General features: G+C 47.1%; 1 protein-coding gene across 1 annotated transcript in view; it reads right to left on the reverse strand.

The window, feature by feature from the left end:
• Nucleotides 1-17,566, reverse strand: part of ADGRD1 (adhesion G protein-coupled receptor D1) — a 121,442-nt gene that overhangs the window by 12,387 nt on the left and 91,489 nt on the right. Inside the window, exon 21 of the mRNA XM_077187894.1 lies at nucleotides 15,408-15,499. Within this exon, the coding sequence (XP_077044009.1) occupies nucleotides 15,408-15,499 (92 nt within the window). The remainder of the gene's footprint in view (nucleotides 1-15,407; nucleotides 15,500-17,566) is intronic.

The following is a 17,566-nucleotide window of genomic DNA, read 5'->3' on the forward strand; positions in this document are numbered from 1 at the left end:
AGGGTGCCTGTCCCTGTCCCTCGGTCCATCCCTGCCCTGGGCACACTGCCCACGTTCACACCAGCGCACAACGGCCACGCTGACACCTTGCAGACAGAAATTTCTCTGCTTGCAGGGAGAAAACTTTATTACTTCTGTGAAGGGAACCCTAATTCACAAATCAATTTTATTGGGTCTATATGGAGCACTAATCCTTTTAAGACTTCTGACACCCACTTTTCTGTCATGATGCCTGCTGAAGTAAGAACTAAATTCAGACTCATAAGCCAAGATTATATAATCATTGGAGGAAATACTGTCTAAAAAAAAGCAGAATTCCTTCACCACAATTCACAGAACAAGACAGGTCTTTTAACTAAAGTTTCTCTCTTGTTTCTTGAGCTCCTCTCTAGTCACTTCCAGCAGTACCCTTTGTGTTTTATATAAAAATAAATAAATCCCCAAACCTGTGATTAACATTTCAGACTCGTGGCTGAAAAAAGAATAATTTGATCGCAGTTTCCTGTTTGTTACAAGCAGTGTTTACTCGCTCCTCAGCTGGGAGCTGGAGAGGCGCTGGGAACCAGGCGCAGCAATCCTGGCTGTGAATGAAAGGGATTTTCACCGCCAGCCCCGTGTCTGGGCCGGCCGTGCTGCCCCTGGGAGCCCTGAGCACAGCCCCAGCGGCTCCGTGCTGCTCCCCGGGCACCCTCAGCTCCCTCCTCGCTCCAGGAGCAGCGCCGAGAGCCGCAGCGCCGAGCTGCCACCAACAGCAGACGGACAAACGGAGCAACAATGGTGACAGCTCATCTGCCGCATGGAATGAGGCAGCAAAGGGCACGAAAACCACGGAACAGCCTCCAGGGCTGATGCAGAGCCACCGAGTCCATCTGGCTCAGAGCAGCGAGCCCCCCTGCACTCCTCAGGAGGAAAACCCCGCCTGTTGAGTGTGAGGAGTGCCCTGGGGAGCCGCCCGGCTGGGCAGGCCCAGCTCAGCCCAGAGCCAAAGCCCGCAGCCCCTGCGGCCCAGCAAAGCACAGAGAGCAGCGCGGCACCAGGGCAGCTCTGGGTGCTCCCCGAGTGACACCAGGGCAGCTCTGGGTGCTCCCCGAGTGACACCAGGGCAGCTGTGGGTGCTCCCCGAGTGACACCAGGGCAGCTCTGGGTGCTCCCCGAGTGACACCAGGGCAGCTCTGGGTGCTCCCCGGGTGATACCAGGGCAGCTGTGGGTGCTCTCCGAGTGACACCAGGGCATCTCCCCGAGTGACACCAGGGCAGCTCTGGGTGCTCTCCGAGTGACACCAGGGCAGCTCTGGGTGCTCCCCGAGTGACACCAGGGCAGCTCTGGGTGCTCCCCGGGTGACACCAGGACAGCTGTGGGTGACACCAGGGCTCTGACAGGGCTCCTGTTCCACGGGGCAGAGCTTGCACCCTGAAAGGACACACAGGGAGTTCACCTGTGCTCCTGACTCCAGCAACAGCTCATGAATCCCTGCAAACACACAAATACGCAAATACGCAAATACGCAAATACACAAATACACAAATACACGTGCACCTCCCCTTCCTCCTCCTGCTCCTCCTGCTCCCCTCTGTCCTGGCTGCACCGTCGGGCTGCTGGCACAAGGAATGTACTTTAATCAGCACATACACACTTGCTTACCTAATCTGGGGTGATTTCTAGGCAGAACTATAGCAAATTAAAGGGGAAAAAAAGACAAAACTAATAACTGCAGAGGCCATTTCCCATTTCCCAAATGTTATTTGCACTTTCAAAATAATGGTGTGAATCTGACTAAGAACCATTTACAGTCACTTCAGATCATTGCTTTCTTGTGGGTGTCATTTATAACCCAGGAAGAGGCCGCTAAATGAGAGCATTGTAGCTACAGAAAAAAAACATTCTAGGCTGCAACAGCAAATAAATTCAGATTGATTTTTATCCCATGAGTGGGAAGGGAGGTGGAATTGCTCCTTCTCTCAGTGTTAACAGTCTGCCCTCTCCCCACAGAGCCTCACAGGAGGGCAGAGGCTGCCACAGCAGCCCCACCTCTCACACACCTTCCCAAAAATCCTTCCCAAAATCCTTCCCAAAAATCTCAGACTGCCTTTGGAAGACACAGCATTTGCCCAGGACGCAGGAGCCTGGACTCCAATCAGGCTTTGCCCAAGGGATTGCCCTTTCCATTTCTGCAGAAAAGCGTCTGGACTCCCTGCTTGGTGCTCATTCTTGCCTGTTGAACCTGTCCCACAATTATATATTGAATAATTAAATATTGTCTGGCTCAGAGAGAGAAGGTGAGCTCCACAGATTAGTCACAAGGCACTCCCTGAGAGAGGAGAGTCCTTCCTAATCCTTGCTTTATTAATATTGCTGAATTTATATTAAACATTCAGCAGAGCAGGGACTGAAACTCAAGTCTCACTTCAAATCCCCATCAAGCCAGACAAAATTAAGGCCATGACCAGAAATGGAGCTACCTTAGGAATTTTAACACTGAGAAGGCAATTCCACGGGCTGCAGCACTGACTTCAGCACCTAGCCAGAGATTTAGGAATCCCTGTCTTGCTGAGGCTTTCCACAGACAAAATCCCTCGTCACTTCCATTGCTTCCAGGTTCTAAAAATACAAAAAAAAACCAACTTCCCAAAAATTAAGTACTGAACCAAAACATGTCCTTCTCCTTGTCTTTAGTGCAAGTTATTAAAAACAAACATGAAGAATTAAAACATAAAGTCACTGCAAGCTGCATTTTAGGAGTTTGTGATTTCCCCAGGGAAACAGAACTTGCAGGGGGATTTTGCCTTCCTTTTCCTGCAGTTCCTTTCTCCAGCATTTTTGGTACTAATTCTCTCATTGCACTGCTGTTGAGGCAGCATTCTCTGCTCCTCAATCCCCAAGCCCAAGGTAAGAGCTCATTTCCCACTGAACTTTGCCATTAAGTCATCAAAGAAAACCAGAGTTATTCTCACAGCAGGAGAGTGCTCCACAGGCAGGCAGGGGGGCAACGAACGGGTGAGGATGAGGATGAGGATGAGGATGAGGAGGGGCTGGGCCCTGCCCTGGAACCTCTGCAGGGCCACTCAAGGGACACCCAGAGGCTGCCAGGGCATCTCCATCCCTGCAGGGCTGGGGCTCCTGCCCTCACTGGCCCTGCTGCACGTCTGTGGGTTTATTTTCAAAGCTCTGGGTGTCTCTGGGCCCCCTTTCCTGCTCTGCCTCTCCTGGAGCAGCCCCAGGGCAGCAGGAGCTGCTTCTTCTCCTCCGTAGCAGCTGCCAAAGGAGCGTGCAGGACAAACCTCCCCAGACCTCCTCAGGGCTGCTGAACAGCCACAGTGAGCAGGGACAGGAGGACAAACCCTCACCCAGGGGTGCACACTTGGACAGCCAGGTGCACACAACGGGCAGGTTCTTTGTTTCAGTCATGGGTTACGCTTTTTGGGAATCCAAAACTGTGGCTGCTGAAAATGCACGAGGCTCCAGAAATGGATGACAGAACAAATTTCCCAGGAGTGCTAGCTGATGGCCATGGCCAGAAGCCAAAATAATTAAATTCTTAGAAAATCATGTGGAAAATGAAAGCAGTTTAAAAGGAAAAGAACTGGCCCTGATGCTTACAATAGTGAAGATTTATTCCTTTCTTGGACACAAATGTTCACTTGCCTTTTTCCCACAGTGTTTGGTTCTTCCCTAAAAGATTCTGGAGTTACTTTATAGAGCTAAGAGGGGGGGAAAAGAGACAAGAAAATATTACCCACTTCCATTACAGGTTTTCCCTAATAGTCTCACAAAAGCAAATTGACAAGAAAGTCAGGAGGGATTCACTTGGGTTTTTAAAAGAAAATAAATTGCAATTTTCTAATAGGTAAGGGTGGTAGGTTTTTTTGGGTTTTGGGTTTTCTTAACATACCATGCTATTATTAGGGGCCAGTTTGTCTCAAAGGTAAGACAAAAGAGCAACAATATGTTCTCACAACCAGACAACAAGAACTGAGGAGGAGGGTTGGGTTTCATCCAGTTTGGCAGGAGCAAGCCCTGGGTTGAGCAGGTCATGGTGTTAGTTCTGTCTCTAGGTCAAAGATACAAAATAATTGACAAATATGGGTGTAAAGTCAACAGGAGCAGCAGGGTAACCCAACCTTGGCTGCCCTGGGCACTCTGCATGTGTGAAACTGCTCTGATCCTGCACATCCCTGTCCTGGCACAGAGCTGGGGCTCAGCCCAGGGGAGGGCACTGCCTGTGGCAGCTGATCCCAAAAACAGGAGAGGGCACTGCCTGTGGCACTGCCTGTGGGAGCTTATCCCAAAAACAGGAGGGCAGCTGATCCCAAAAACAGGGGAGAGCACTGCCTGTGGGAGCTGATCCCCAAAAACAGGAGGGCAGCTTCTCCCCAAAAACAGGAGAGGGCACTGCCTGTGGCACTGCCTGGGGCAGCTTCTCCCCAAAACCTGCCCCCCTGTCTGTTCCAGGACAAGGAAATGCAGGTCTCAGGGGGTCAGATGCTGCTGTGAGTGAAGGCTGGATGTGATCCACTCTTCCTCCAACATCTACCCCTGGCTGGATCTTCCCCTTCCCCATTGTCCATCCTTTTCCCAAGGTCCCAGGGCACTTCTCCCATGCCATGACAGCATCCTGCACCCTGTCCTGGGGCAAGCTCAGTGTGAGGCTCCAATCTGCATGGATCTGCAGCAGCCCAACCCCTGCTAATTTAATTGGCTCCATCTCTGCAAGTCATCTTGAAACAATATTCTGAAAATTAGCCTTATTGCTTCATTTACAGCCATCTCAGTCTTCTCTATAGCTGTTCTATCCTGTGGGGAAGGTCTCAGGGCAGTGAAGTGAGGTGGCAGACCCAGGGTAACACAGAGGGATTGCCAAAAGGGCCCCTGGTGCTCCCTTCTCCCTGCAGGGCAGGAGCTGTGCAGGGAGCTCTGCCACGGAACCCCGATGGGAAAGGGCACACAGGGAGGGGAGAGACTGCACCAGAAACACAGAGCAGCTCAGACAGAGAGAAAGCACCAGCAGGCAGAGCTTTCACCAGCCCCTGGGCCAGGAGGAAGCAGAGGAAGCAGCAGAGTGGCAGTGCACATCTCTGCTGCCTGGCCAGACCAGGAGGACAAAGTGCATGGGGCCTTTCTTCCCTAAAAATGTCAAGACTTGTCCAAAGCACAGGATTTCATAGAGCTACCTTCATTTAATTAATTACAACTACAATGAAACACAGTTTACAGACCTGTTTTTAAGAGTTATAGAGCTAGCTTCATTTAATTAATTATAACTATAAGAAACACAGTTTACAGACCTGTTTTTAAGAGTTATAAAGCTGCAGCCAGTGGTGAAAACCCACTATGAATAATGTTGTTTTCCCTGCTCTGGGATGTCAAACCAGGCACACCATATGCTAAAAATGAGAAGTAGCCCCTACCCTGTGCTCCATGTATTGTGTTGGGGTTTGAGCTTTCAAGAAAAGTGTGGTTCTTTGGAAAGACTGGAGGCAAGCATCAAAAATTATTGGTAATCTAGAAAACATGGCCTGCCCAAAATGGCCCAGGCTCCAATTCCTCCTTTCTCAAACTTTCCTTGAAGAAACACCAAGTCTTTAAGAGAAAAAGAAGCTTCTGAACGAGTTACTCCCTGAAGAGACTGAAAACTCCATCACCAGAGGCCTCTACCAGTAAATGTGATTGTGTTCTACACACATTTCAAAATTGTCAGAGACAATTATACAGCCATTTGCCACTCCTTGGCTGACAAGTGGCAACAAACTGCACATCTGGGAAGTTCTGTGGCCCAGAACACCCAGAAAAAGCAGATTCCTTCTCTGGGAATCTGCAGTTTGGCAAATATTTCTGCCTTTTAACCCAAAGTCAGCGGGACCCATATTCTAATTGAGGATGACAAAGTAGCAACCACGTCAAATCAGGAGGAGAATTTGTGCGGAGCAGCGTGCGCCCCGCGAGGAGCTGAATTCTGAGGATGATCTCTTGACCCCAGCAGCCCCAGTGACCCTCAATTACCCAACGACATCAGCAGAACAATCTCCTCCCGTTTCCATGGCAACGGCAGCAGCAGCAGCGAGGATCAAGGTCAGGCACACACACTGAGGAGTGGAGTCATTTTCTGTGCTTCACGAGAGCTTCAGCTGCAGCAGTGGCTGCTCTGCATCCCTGCCTGCATGCACAGCCCAGGAAAAGAGAGCCAGGACTGCCCGGGCTGCCCAGTGCAGCTCTGTGCCTCTTACTGTGTGCCTGAAGAGAGCACCTCAGAGTTTAAAAGTGCTTTTGGTGCTAAGAGAGCACCTTTTCTTTATTGCAATTACCTGTGTTTTCCATTTATTCTATTTTATTTGCCAATTGCTTTATTGGGAAAATACATAAAGCTCACTTAGCTAGGGGCTGTGTCAGACTGGGCAGTGATTTACAGGCTGCCCAGAGCCCTGCACGAGGCACATGCTCAAATAACATTTGTATTCTGCAATGCCACAACTGTAATATTTGTTCTTATTATTCTGCATAAAGCTGACACAGAGTTCCAGCATTATAAATTGGAGCCAAGGGTGCAAATGAAGCAGCTCAAGCAAACTCTTGAGGTTATTGCTGTTCACAGGGAATTGTCCCATTTGTGATGAACGAGCAGCAGTTAATTGTTGCTCTGGAACCAGGCACCAAGCTGTGACTCACAGCCCCGTCCTCCCACCAGCACTTTCATGGCTTCAAATCTGATATTAAAAGACAGAAAACTAAATCCAGTTAGGACGTTTAAAAAACAAATTAATGTGCACTTCAAAGCTATAGATTTTTAAAACCTGAAAGTTTCTGTTGCTGTAATTCTAGAAGTGAAGGAGACAAGCTGTCCTCCAGAGAACTCTGGCAGCAGGAGGGGACAGTGCAGTGACAGCACCACGTTCTGCTGCTCTCAGATATCTCAATTCCATTTTGCTAACAACGCCCTTACCCTGACTCCTCTGTACCCGGCACCTGGTGTGCCACCAAGGACTCACCAGGAGTGATCCAACCTCAGCCACGGGGCCAGCAGAGAGTTCTGTGCTCACTGAGTGCTGTGTGAACCCTGGTTTGCCTTAAGATGAGATGGAGATGGGAACCCCCAGGTCTGCAGAGGACAGGTCAGAGAGTCCTGTACTCACTGAATGCTGTGTGAACCCTGGTTTGCCTTAAGGAGATCAGATGGGAACCCCCAGGCTCTGCAGAGGACAGGTCAGAGAGTCCTGTACTCACTGAATGCTGTGTGAGCCCTGGTTTGCCTTAAGGAGGTGAGATGGAGATGGGAACCCCCAGGTCTGCAGAGGACAGGTCAGAGAGTCCTGTGCTCACTGAGTGCTGTGTGAGCCCTGGTTTGCCTTAAGGAGGTGAGGTGGAGATGGGAACCCCAGGTCTGCAGAGGACAGGTCCCAGCTGCAGCCAGTGCCCGTGGAGTCTGGCAGGGAGTGGAGGGCTGGAGGCAGAGAATTGATCCAGCCACGGGTCAGGAAGCACAGCACAAGCTTCCAGACAAGATGATCAACAGCTGGAGGGTGGCTTGGAAGGGCCCCTTCATGTCCAGCACTGATTCTGTTCTGTTCACAGCGAGGTTTCATCACAGGGATTTAATAACCAGGTTTAAATAAACCTCATTCTCTCCTGACATCCACATGTGAAAGCAAACCTGAATAAGCACCTCTAATAAAAATTGGTTCATCTGTATACTCAGAAAAACCAGCACCTGTTAAAGATGAAGTTTTCCCTGCATATTTTGTGCCCATCTGTTTTGTCTTGCTGCCGTTCCTAACACAGAGAGAAACAGGCACAAGCATCAGAGCTGTTGTTCCTTTGGAGCCAGTATCAAGAAATCCTGCCTAAGGAGCAGTGACAGACACAAAACTCCTCCCACAAAGGACAGTTCTGGCTCTGAAAGACACAGCCAGGAAAAACCAAGCCGTGGAAGGGCTCCCAGTGTCCCCCAGCTCAGACAGGGCTGGTTGCTGCTCCTGGCAGCAGAATTGGCCCTGGCAGGCAGGGTCCCACACCTGTGAGAGCTGCTCAAGGCACACACTCACACCCACGGCTTTGCAACTCCCCTCCCACTGCAGGAAGCTTGAAGATATTGGATTTCTTTCATCAGTTTAAGGCTGTTTCTATTTGTCCCTGTTTGTCTCCTTTTTGCAGGGCAGCCTCCCCTCTGCAGCTATGCTTTACATCCTTCTAATCTTTTAATACTCCTCCCAAAATGTGCCTGAAATGCTTCTGAGCAATGACAGCGTGGCCTGGAGCCTTTCTGCAGCCTGTGACTCTCAGCATCTGCCGTGAAGAAAGCACTCCCATTACTGTCATTATGGTCTCTGAAAGATTAGCACTTCCTCATTAATACCCTCATTGGCAACACTCAAACCCATGTTATTTTTAGTCTAAAACCCTGAGTCTAATAAGGAGACACCCAAACTGCATTTGTATTTGTCATATTCAATGAGCCAAAAATTTAATTAGGTTGAAGACATTATCATTGGCAGTAGCACTTCAGCTCACTAGTTGTTACTGCTTAATACTTCCATTTTAATTATTTCCTTTGTTGCAGTCAACTCTTCTCCTTCCAACAGTGTCTAGGAGGGGCATCCCTCATGCTGTTTGAAGCCACGTTCAATGAGCACGATTCCTTACACACAGTGAGAAACTGGGAAGAAAAGGAGCTGCTGAAAGCAGATTTGGCCTGTCACACTGCTCTGTCTAATGGATGGCTCTCCTTCAGCACTTGGAAAAAGCTCTTTTCTTTTTTATTAGAGCTCACAAAAGCAGGTGCTCCCTGCCTCTGAGGGCTGCCTGCAAACATCTGCCACCCAGAAAGGCACAGAAAGGATTTTCTGTTGCTGTGGATTTTGAATCCCTGTAGACTTTCAGGAGAGTTTACAGACTGTAACTTGCTCCTCACCTTCCTTGTGGAAGGAAATGAAAAATAAAAAAACCAGAAACATTCTCTGATGGCATCGCAAAGAGGTGGGATTTAGTTATGGAGGAGATTGTGGGATGGCTCTGGCAGGAGAGCTCTCGTGAGAGCTTCAAGCAATGCTGCCATTGGCAAGAACATTCTGTGGAAATGAACGGCTGGGAGTGATCCTTGGACACCAAGTGGCACCAAACAGGAATGGAATCACAAGAACAAAGTGCAGCAAATGCACATTTGGAGCTCTCAGAATACCAGCTGATGATAAAGCAGTGAAGGTATCAGCACTGACTCCCAGATTTGCATCCCAGGCAGGAGGTGGCAGGGCTGGGGAGTGTTTATAAACAAAGGAGAACACCGAGGCAGAGCCCTGGGTTCATCAACAGAGGAAAACACCGAGGCAGAGCCCTGGGTTCATCAACAGAGGAAAACACCGAGGCAGAGCCCTGGGTTCATCAACAGAGGAAAACACCGAGGCAGAGGCCTGGGTTCATCAACAAAGGAAAACACCGAGGCAGAGCCCTGGGTTCATCAACAGAGGAAAACACCGAGGCAGAGCCGTGGCACGGAATGATCAGGGATTAAATGCATGAGCGATCTGCACAGCAGCCCGTGCTGCAGGGGTGCAATCGATGCCTTTGGAAAGTGCTTTGGAATGGCCAATTACTGACTGTGAGAGCCAGGTGTCTGCAGCACCTGAGCTGCTCAGGACAGCCCCTCTGGACGGGGGGAACGCTTCTGTACAGCTCTCAGACAACAAAGGAAGGACCAGGTCTGCATCAAAGCCACAGGCTCTGTTTCAGTTTGCTGCACAGGGCTTTGGGATCTATTAAAAATGCAGATGGAACTAGCACAGCAGCTGACATGACTTACTCCCTGTGCTGAGGTTTTCCTGGAGCCCTCTTTTGCTCCCATTCACTACAGCTGCTGCCATTTTTTCCAATTTTCAGTCATTAATTTAACTAAAGAGAAAACATATTTTTCCAATGGAGAACTGTTTTACTATTTCACTGAGTTTGAGGGATGAAGAAAATAATAAATTGAGAGAAAGAATAGGGTAAAAAGCAAAGAAATATTTCTGATTTTGCTGTAATTGCTTTCTCCATGGATGATTACAATAGCTATCACTTTTGGTTCACTGAGTAAAGTGTACAGTTTATAAAAAAGACAGAGATTTTTCCAACTCATTGGACCATTTCAGAGTAAGCAGTGAGAATGTATTTAATAAGAGTTGGACTTGGCAGTTTATTCAAGAGAAGTTAATGAAAGTGTCTCCTCTGGACAGCAGCATGCCCAAGTGAGCTGGCTGGGAAATCACAGGGGCTGGCTAAACGTGGTGTGTGTGCTCTAAACTGAAACCACTCCTGCAGTGGAGACAAGCTGGGCGTCCCCTCCTGTGCTGCAGGTAATGGCTGTCAGTGCCAAACACATCTCTGGCAGCTCCTTGAGTGACACCTTAACCCTTGCAGCCAGGGAGCTCAGTCCAGTTATTACCTGTGCCAAATGATCGGGCAAGAGCTGTCCCCATGGGGAAGGAAATGTGCCCTTGTCCAACACAGTCCCACAGGGGATCCCTCTCTCTGTAACACAAGAGGCACCTGCCCTGCAGAAAGCAATGAGACCTTGAAAGGGGTGGGCAGTAAGCAAAACCAAAAACTTCTTTAGGCCCTTATACGTCAATGAATGAGCTGAGTGAAGTCTTATGCAGCAGAAAAAGAGTTCCAATGGTTCATAACTCAGAAATGTAATCATGTGCCTTTTCAAGCACATGAGCAATTCCATTAAAATAATCTGCTTTAATTGCATTAAGCTTAGAGAGGCTACTGCTTAAACTCAAACATATGATTAGTTATGTCCCTAAAAAAAGAATGGATAATTCAAACTAATGCTGTATGTATGCATTTAAATATTTCAAGGTATTAGATTCAGCATTCTATAAACTAAAACAAATCAGCTTTTTGGCAGAAAATCTGTTCCCTGGATGCAAGACATTCTCATTAAGCCACAACTGGATTATTGCTCAAAATTATTTTGCTGAGAATCAATAGCTAATCCTCTGATAAAAGGTCCAAGAATAATAATGACAACTAAAGGAAAAGTTCATATTCCACATGTGTTCAATATGCTTCAAAAACAACACAAAAACATGATCTTAAGTAAATTCAAGTAATAAAAGGAGATTATAATAATTCTTTGCTCAGCTCTTTCCAGTAAACTGGTCCTGCAGAATTAAAGTTTCAGACACTAAAAAAGTAGCTATTTTCACACACATAGGAAAATTACTACAGTGACCAAATACTTACTATTCAGACTGTCACAGGAGTCTATCATGGTTTAATTAGTGTCTCTGACCATAAAGTGTTTAATTGTATTCATTTTGCCTTAAATTACTTGGTATTTTGCAGTTTATGTATCATTAAAGCTTAGTCTTTTATGTTGCATCTTAAATTCCTTTCAGGGGCCCTGTTTTTATTTACTTTAAACAAACAAAGGAGCACAGCAGTGGCAGTGAGAGCAGAGCAGGATGTTCAGCAGGATGGTCTCTGATGTCTCCTCCGTGACAAGCAGCATCTGAACCTGAAGAGACCAACAAGCCAGGAGCTGCACTTTGTTCTGGGGGAAATGGGAACGGGGAACATGAATAATAAATTCATTTTTGGACACTAAAAGGAATTTTGCTCGCAACTTTCTTTTCTGTTTTGGCTTTTAAACCTGAGGTTTGCCAGCTGCTGCCTTCCAAGCAGAGCACTGGCTCACCCTGGTGCACATTCTGCAGTCACGTTTGAGTCAGCATTTGAGAGGACCTGCTGCCACATGGTAAATCAGGAACAATTACTCTAAATAATTACATCAGTTTATTGCTGCTTGTTGCCAAGAGAAACAAGCCTTGTTGGTAATATCACTTGCATTGCCAAGTAACTTAATTTTTCAGAAAGTAAACATGCTCCAGCAGCAGCACTTCTCCAGCAATAAACTCCCTTTCTAGCTGATCCCATCACACCCAAAACGTGTCTCTGTTGTCAGGATTTCCTGAGGTGATCTCTGCTCAGGCGAGGGCTGTGCCACCACACCTGGATTGAGACGTGCAGAGATGGTGCCTGAGCACAGCCTGGGCTTCCCTCTGCCCCTGGGGAGAAATCAGAGCTTTTAGGGCAAGTGAGAGGAGCATTCAGCAGAGGCCAGCAGCTGCAGCAGGAGCCAGCAGCCAGGACCAGGAGCCCAGGCCGTGGTGTCAGCTTGCCTGGGCCTGGGAGTTCAGGGGACACAGAGCCAGGGCAGCTGCTCTGCCAGCAGCAGTGCAGTTTAGTCCTTGCCAGTGGCATTAAAGCTTTCCTTTGGCAGCAGGGCCTGGCCAGAGGCGAGCCTGAGGAGGGGCCTGTGCTGTGACACCTGCAGGCTGGGATTTCTGCTTGCATTTGGGCTTGGGCTTGGGCACGTCCACAAGTGTGAGGCCACTCAGCCGGGTGCTCACAGACTGAGGCGTGTGCTGGCCTGAGCCACCAGGGACAGAGAGGGACAGAGGTGGCATTGGCACCTCCTGGAGCCCCTGCCACAGCCCCTTCGGTCAGTGCTGCCAGGCCCCAGCTCACGGTCACTGTAGGGGTGACCCTGCTGGGAAGCTGTCTGTCTGTCCTGCTGTCCAACCTGCTGTCCTGCTGTCCCTGCTGGGAAGCTGTCTGTCCTGCTGTCTGTCCTGCTGTCCCTGCTGGGAAGCTGTCTGTCCTGCTGTCTGTCCTGCTGTCTGTCCTGCTGGGAAGCTGTCTGTCCTGCTGTCCTGCTGTCCCTGCTGGGAAGCTGTCTGTCCTGCTGTTCCAGCTGTCTGTCCTGCTGTCTGTCCTGCTGTCCCAGCTGTCTGTCCTGCTGTCTGTCCTGCTGTCTGTCCTGCTGTCACAGCAGCTCACTGTCTGCCCATGTACATCTCACACCAGCTGGAAAAGACAGCACTGAAGTTCCTCTTCTTTTCTGCCCCAGGTTTGCTGGGCTGAGCAGGTTCCCCTCCCCAGCTCCTTGCCCTGCAGCTCCCATTTTCTGCCCCTGGCAGTCTGAAAGCACAAGCCCAGCTCTGGCTTGTCCCCCCTGGCTGCTGAGAACGGGTGCCAAAGCCTTCCTGCCTCACCAGATCCCACCTTCACCAGCTCTGCCTTAGTGAGCAGGCTTGATAAACTGCTCCTGCCACAGCCCAGCCCTCAGCCATGTCCATGGGGTGCAGCCCCCCGGGATGCCTGGCACCCCCTTGATTTGGGTACACAAAGCAATCTGCAGCCCTCGGGGATCCCTCCCTCAGCCTGCTCGACTTGCTGATCCAAAAACTACCCTGCAGTCCTTCCCCACAGAAACCACCAACCTGTCTGCTTCTCTGGTCTCTGTGTGTGTCTGATTTGTTCTGCTGTGCACATCCACCCTCCTGGGTTAACAGCCTGCAATAGCTCCCAGGAGCTGTGATGCTGGAGCCACGGGGATTGCACACCATGAGGAAACTTCCCCTGCACCTGCCACATCAGAGCCCTGCTGGGTTCTCTTGTTTCTTGGAAAATACACACAAGGATTTCATACTAGCATGTAAACTCTGTGCTATAAAGGCTTTATAATTATCTTTTTTTCCAACAGACCAGTTATTTTCCCCATGACATCCTCTGAACATAAAACTCTACTTCATCATGCCTCACTGCTATGTTAAATCAGGATCTGATTTGAACATGTATTTATGCACTTCTCTTTTCAAACTTTCTTTGAGGACCCACTTCTCTAATTATATGTACAGAAGAACTATTCTCTAAGTTCTATTTACCTGCTATTGTATTTTGTTGACTTAATTTATTTCTGTGAGGAAAGCTGTTCTGTAAGAGCATATTTCCACTTAATAACTTAATGGTTCAAGTTTTCAGATGCATCAACCCTCTGGTAATAATTTTTCTCCACTTTTCTCCCTGTAACTTTTGTTAGGTCAAATCCTGAACCTGTAATGTGAAAATGACTTGGCACAAAGAGCATCTCTCAGCCAGGGAACCTGGAGGAGTCTCACTTTTAGTACAGAGTTACCCCATTCTAAATCTACAGCTGATAATATCTGGGCTAAGAACATATGCTCCTCATTAATGCTCCTTGACCAATCATTCATAAATCAATTTACTTATGTGCAAACACACACAGTTTAAAAAAATAATGTGTGTTAGTGTGCAGGCTACAGTGTGTATTGAATCCACTTCTTGAAATACAGTAAAATATCCAAATACATGGAGCAACCTCTGGAGCTCCTCTTGTACTTATGGAGATGTGTCTTTGTCTTCATATTTCTAACAGTGCATAGAAATGGGCATTGACCATATACAGTTATTTGCTTCCTAAGTTTCTATATTTCCTTCATATTTCTGAAGGTCACAGGAGCTCAGCCAAACCTGAAACAGTCATTTTAATTCCCAGGCTTCTCATTTCACTACAGTGTAATTATCTTATTGATTTTTGTGTAGACTTATTTACTGTTTTTCTTTTCCTGTTGGATAAGTGTGCAATAAGTAAACTAACTTCAATTAGGTAACTGTCACCAACATTTAAAACCTAATGACAATATCAAAATTACAGAAGTAATCCAAGCATAAAAATTGTTTTTTATGATACCATTTCAGAACAGTGGCACCAAATCCTTATCATACAATAACCTGTGCCTCAGAAACATTAAACACAAACCATCATCACATTTTTCCTCTATCTAAGTTCCATATTCTTTTATTTACATACAGTGTCATTTCTTTATTTGGACTAAAGCTTCTTTAGGAGACACAAAATAGAATAGTCAACATCTTAATTTAGCCCTGATATAATAAATTATCTTCTTAGCTACACACGTGTAATCTCTATATATATTTCAGAGACCAGAATTTGTCCTTGTACATTCAGAGGAATCTCTGTGTGTGCCTTACATTTCCCCTCCAGACTCGCTGGTGCTCTTTCAAAGATGAGTCACTCCCAGAGGCCACCACCCCAAGAGGCTCCAGGCACTGTGATATAAAGATCTGCTTGAATTTAGGCACACATTTGAATCCAGTGTAAGCCTGTGTGCTTTGTAATGTCAAGAGAATCTTAAAGATAAGCATATGCCTAAATATTATACTGAACTGGGGCTAGAAACAAGGTCTGTGCTCAGAAGAAGCAGAAGAATTGCAATAACCCAGTAGAGATTGATGATGCTCTGGGAAATTCAGCTTTTGACCATAGCAGGAAGAGGAAAGTCTCCATTTACAAAAGGGAAAATAATGAATCAGCAAATGCTGGAACCTGCAATAGGCAGGGGAACCCTTCAGCTCCTCTGAGCCACAGGTTTCACCCGTGCAGCATGCAGCTTTAATAAACACAGGTTAACTGGCTGCATTCAAGGGCAGCACACCAGCACCAGCACCGGCCCTCTGAGGAGGGGTGGTGTCAGTGCTCTGGGAGCAGCCCATGGTGTAACACTGCTTCTGGGGGACTGGTGTTATAATTTCAATGAGAAAAACTTACTTGAAGGCATTAGCATCTCCATGGACCTTGTAGTTGTCTGCACTGATCCTGGAGATGACTCTTGTGACAGCAATGAGGATGCCAATGTTGACCTGGAGGAGGAGGAACAGCCTTGGTCAGGAGTCCCAGGGGAGGGTGTGGTACCAGCCCAGCAGCAAACAGGAGCCTCCTGTGCTGGCTTTGTTGGCCAGGAGAGGCTCCCAGGGCCGGGCTGGTGTCAGCGATTCCCGCCCCCACAGCCTTTCCCCTTCCCTCAGCAGCGCCCCTGCCTGATCAGGAAACCTGGATGGGTGCATTGCCCACAGCCAAGGTGCTCAGGATCCCCACACAAAGCAGTACCCTGATTGTAGATCAGTACCCTGAGTGTAAACCAATACCCTGAGTGTAGATCAGTACCCTGAGTGTAGATCAGTACCCTGAGTGTAGATCAATACCCTGATTGTAGATCAATACCCTGATTGTAGATCAATACCCTGAATGTAAACCAATACCCTGAGTGTAAATCAATACCCTGAGTGTAGATCAGTACCCTGAGTGTAGATCAGTACCCTGAGTGTAAACCAATACCCTGAGTGTAGATCAATACCCTGAGTGTAGATCAATACCCTGAGTGTAATTCAATACCCTGAGTGTAAACCAATACCCTGATTGTAAACCAATACCCTGAGTGTAGATCAATACCCTGAGTGTAATTCAATACCCTGATTGTAGATCAATACCCTGAGTGTAAACCAATACCCTGATTGTAGATCAATACCCTGAGTGTAAACCAATACCCTGAGTGTAAACCAATACCCTGAGTGTAATTCAATACCCTGATTGTAAATCAATACCGAGTGTAAATGAATAAATACCCTGACTGTAAATCAATACCCTGACTGTCAATCAATAAATACCCTGACTGTAAATCAATAAATACCCTGACTGTAAATCAATAAATACCCTGACTGTAAATCAGTGCCCTGACTGTAAATCAATAAATACCCTGACTGTAAATCAATACTCTGTCAATCAATACCTTGACTGTAAATCAATATCCTGATTGTAAATCAATAAATACCCTGACTGTAAATCAATATCCTGATTGTAAATCAATAAATACCCTGACTGTAAATCAATAAATACCCTGACTGTAAATCAATACCCTGATTGTAAATCAATACCCTGACTGTAGATCAGTCAATCTTGGGTACAAGACCATTTTAAAGGAGCAATGAGAAAAATATGGTAAATCTGAGCTCTGCTCTTCAAAGGCTCTGCTCTTTTTGATGTCAGGTCCAGCAGAAATATCAATAAAATGAAAAGAATTCCCAAGAGAAAAGCAGGAAATCTTGAAAAGACTAACACTGAAAATGTTCAACAAAGGAAAGTTTGTGCTGGAGTCACAGGTGAAGGAAGAAGGAAATCTTTATCTCTTGAAGGAAATGTGGCAAGGACTGTGTTGCTGTGCAAAGACCTTGGGTTTAAAGAAAAAAAAGGGTAGACAATGTGAAGGTGAAAGGCATATTTCCCCCTTCCTGTCCAAAGTCACACATGAGCTACAAAGCATCAAGAACAAGGGTAGATCAAAAACTATCCTGAACTACAGAACAAAAAGAAAGAGAAGACTTCAAAAGAAGTGCTGTTCCTCAGCTAAAACTCAATAATCATCCTCTACTTTGACATAAATAGTCTAACTCTGAGGACGAGAGGGTGAATTAAACATGTTTTAATTTGATTATAATGATTTTCTTGGGTTTTTTTCCAAATCTTCTGACCCCTTTTTTATTTTCGATTTCTAAGGGCGGATCATCCCGTGCTGTAGAATCAGAGCATATCTGCAATAGTTCATTTTTGCCATGGCTCTTGAGTTTATCCAGGGGCCATCCTGTGGAACTGCCAGCTCCTCAAGTGTGCCTGCTGCTCAATCGGCTTTAAGAGAGAAGAGGTGAAATTCAATGCTCTTGGGACCATTTTCCCTATTGCTACCAAATCGTATTTTGTAAATAACCTGTGTAAATCCTTTGAGGTGGTAATGAGCACATTTGAGAAAGCCATTTCTGTGGTGTACTCAGCATTGCCAACTCTCACTCGAACTGCAGCACCAGGAAAATACAAAAAGCAGGGACAGAACAGAGAGGCCCTGGCCCTGCAGCCCAGGGTCTGCTCCAGGCACACAG

This window comes from Agelaius phoeniceus, chromosome 18 (assembly GCF_051311805.1).
Source record: "Agelaius phoeniceus isolate bAgePho1 chromosome 18, bAgePho1.hap1, whole genome shotgun sequence".
Taxonomy (NCBI): Eukaryota; Metazoa; Chordata; class Aves; order Passeriformes; family Icteridae; genus Agelaius; species Agelaius phoeniceus.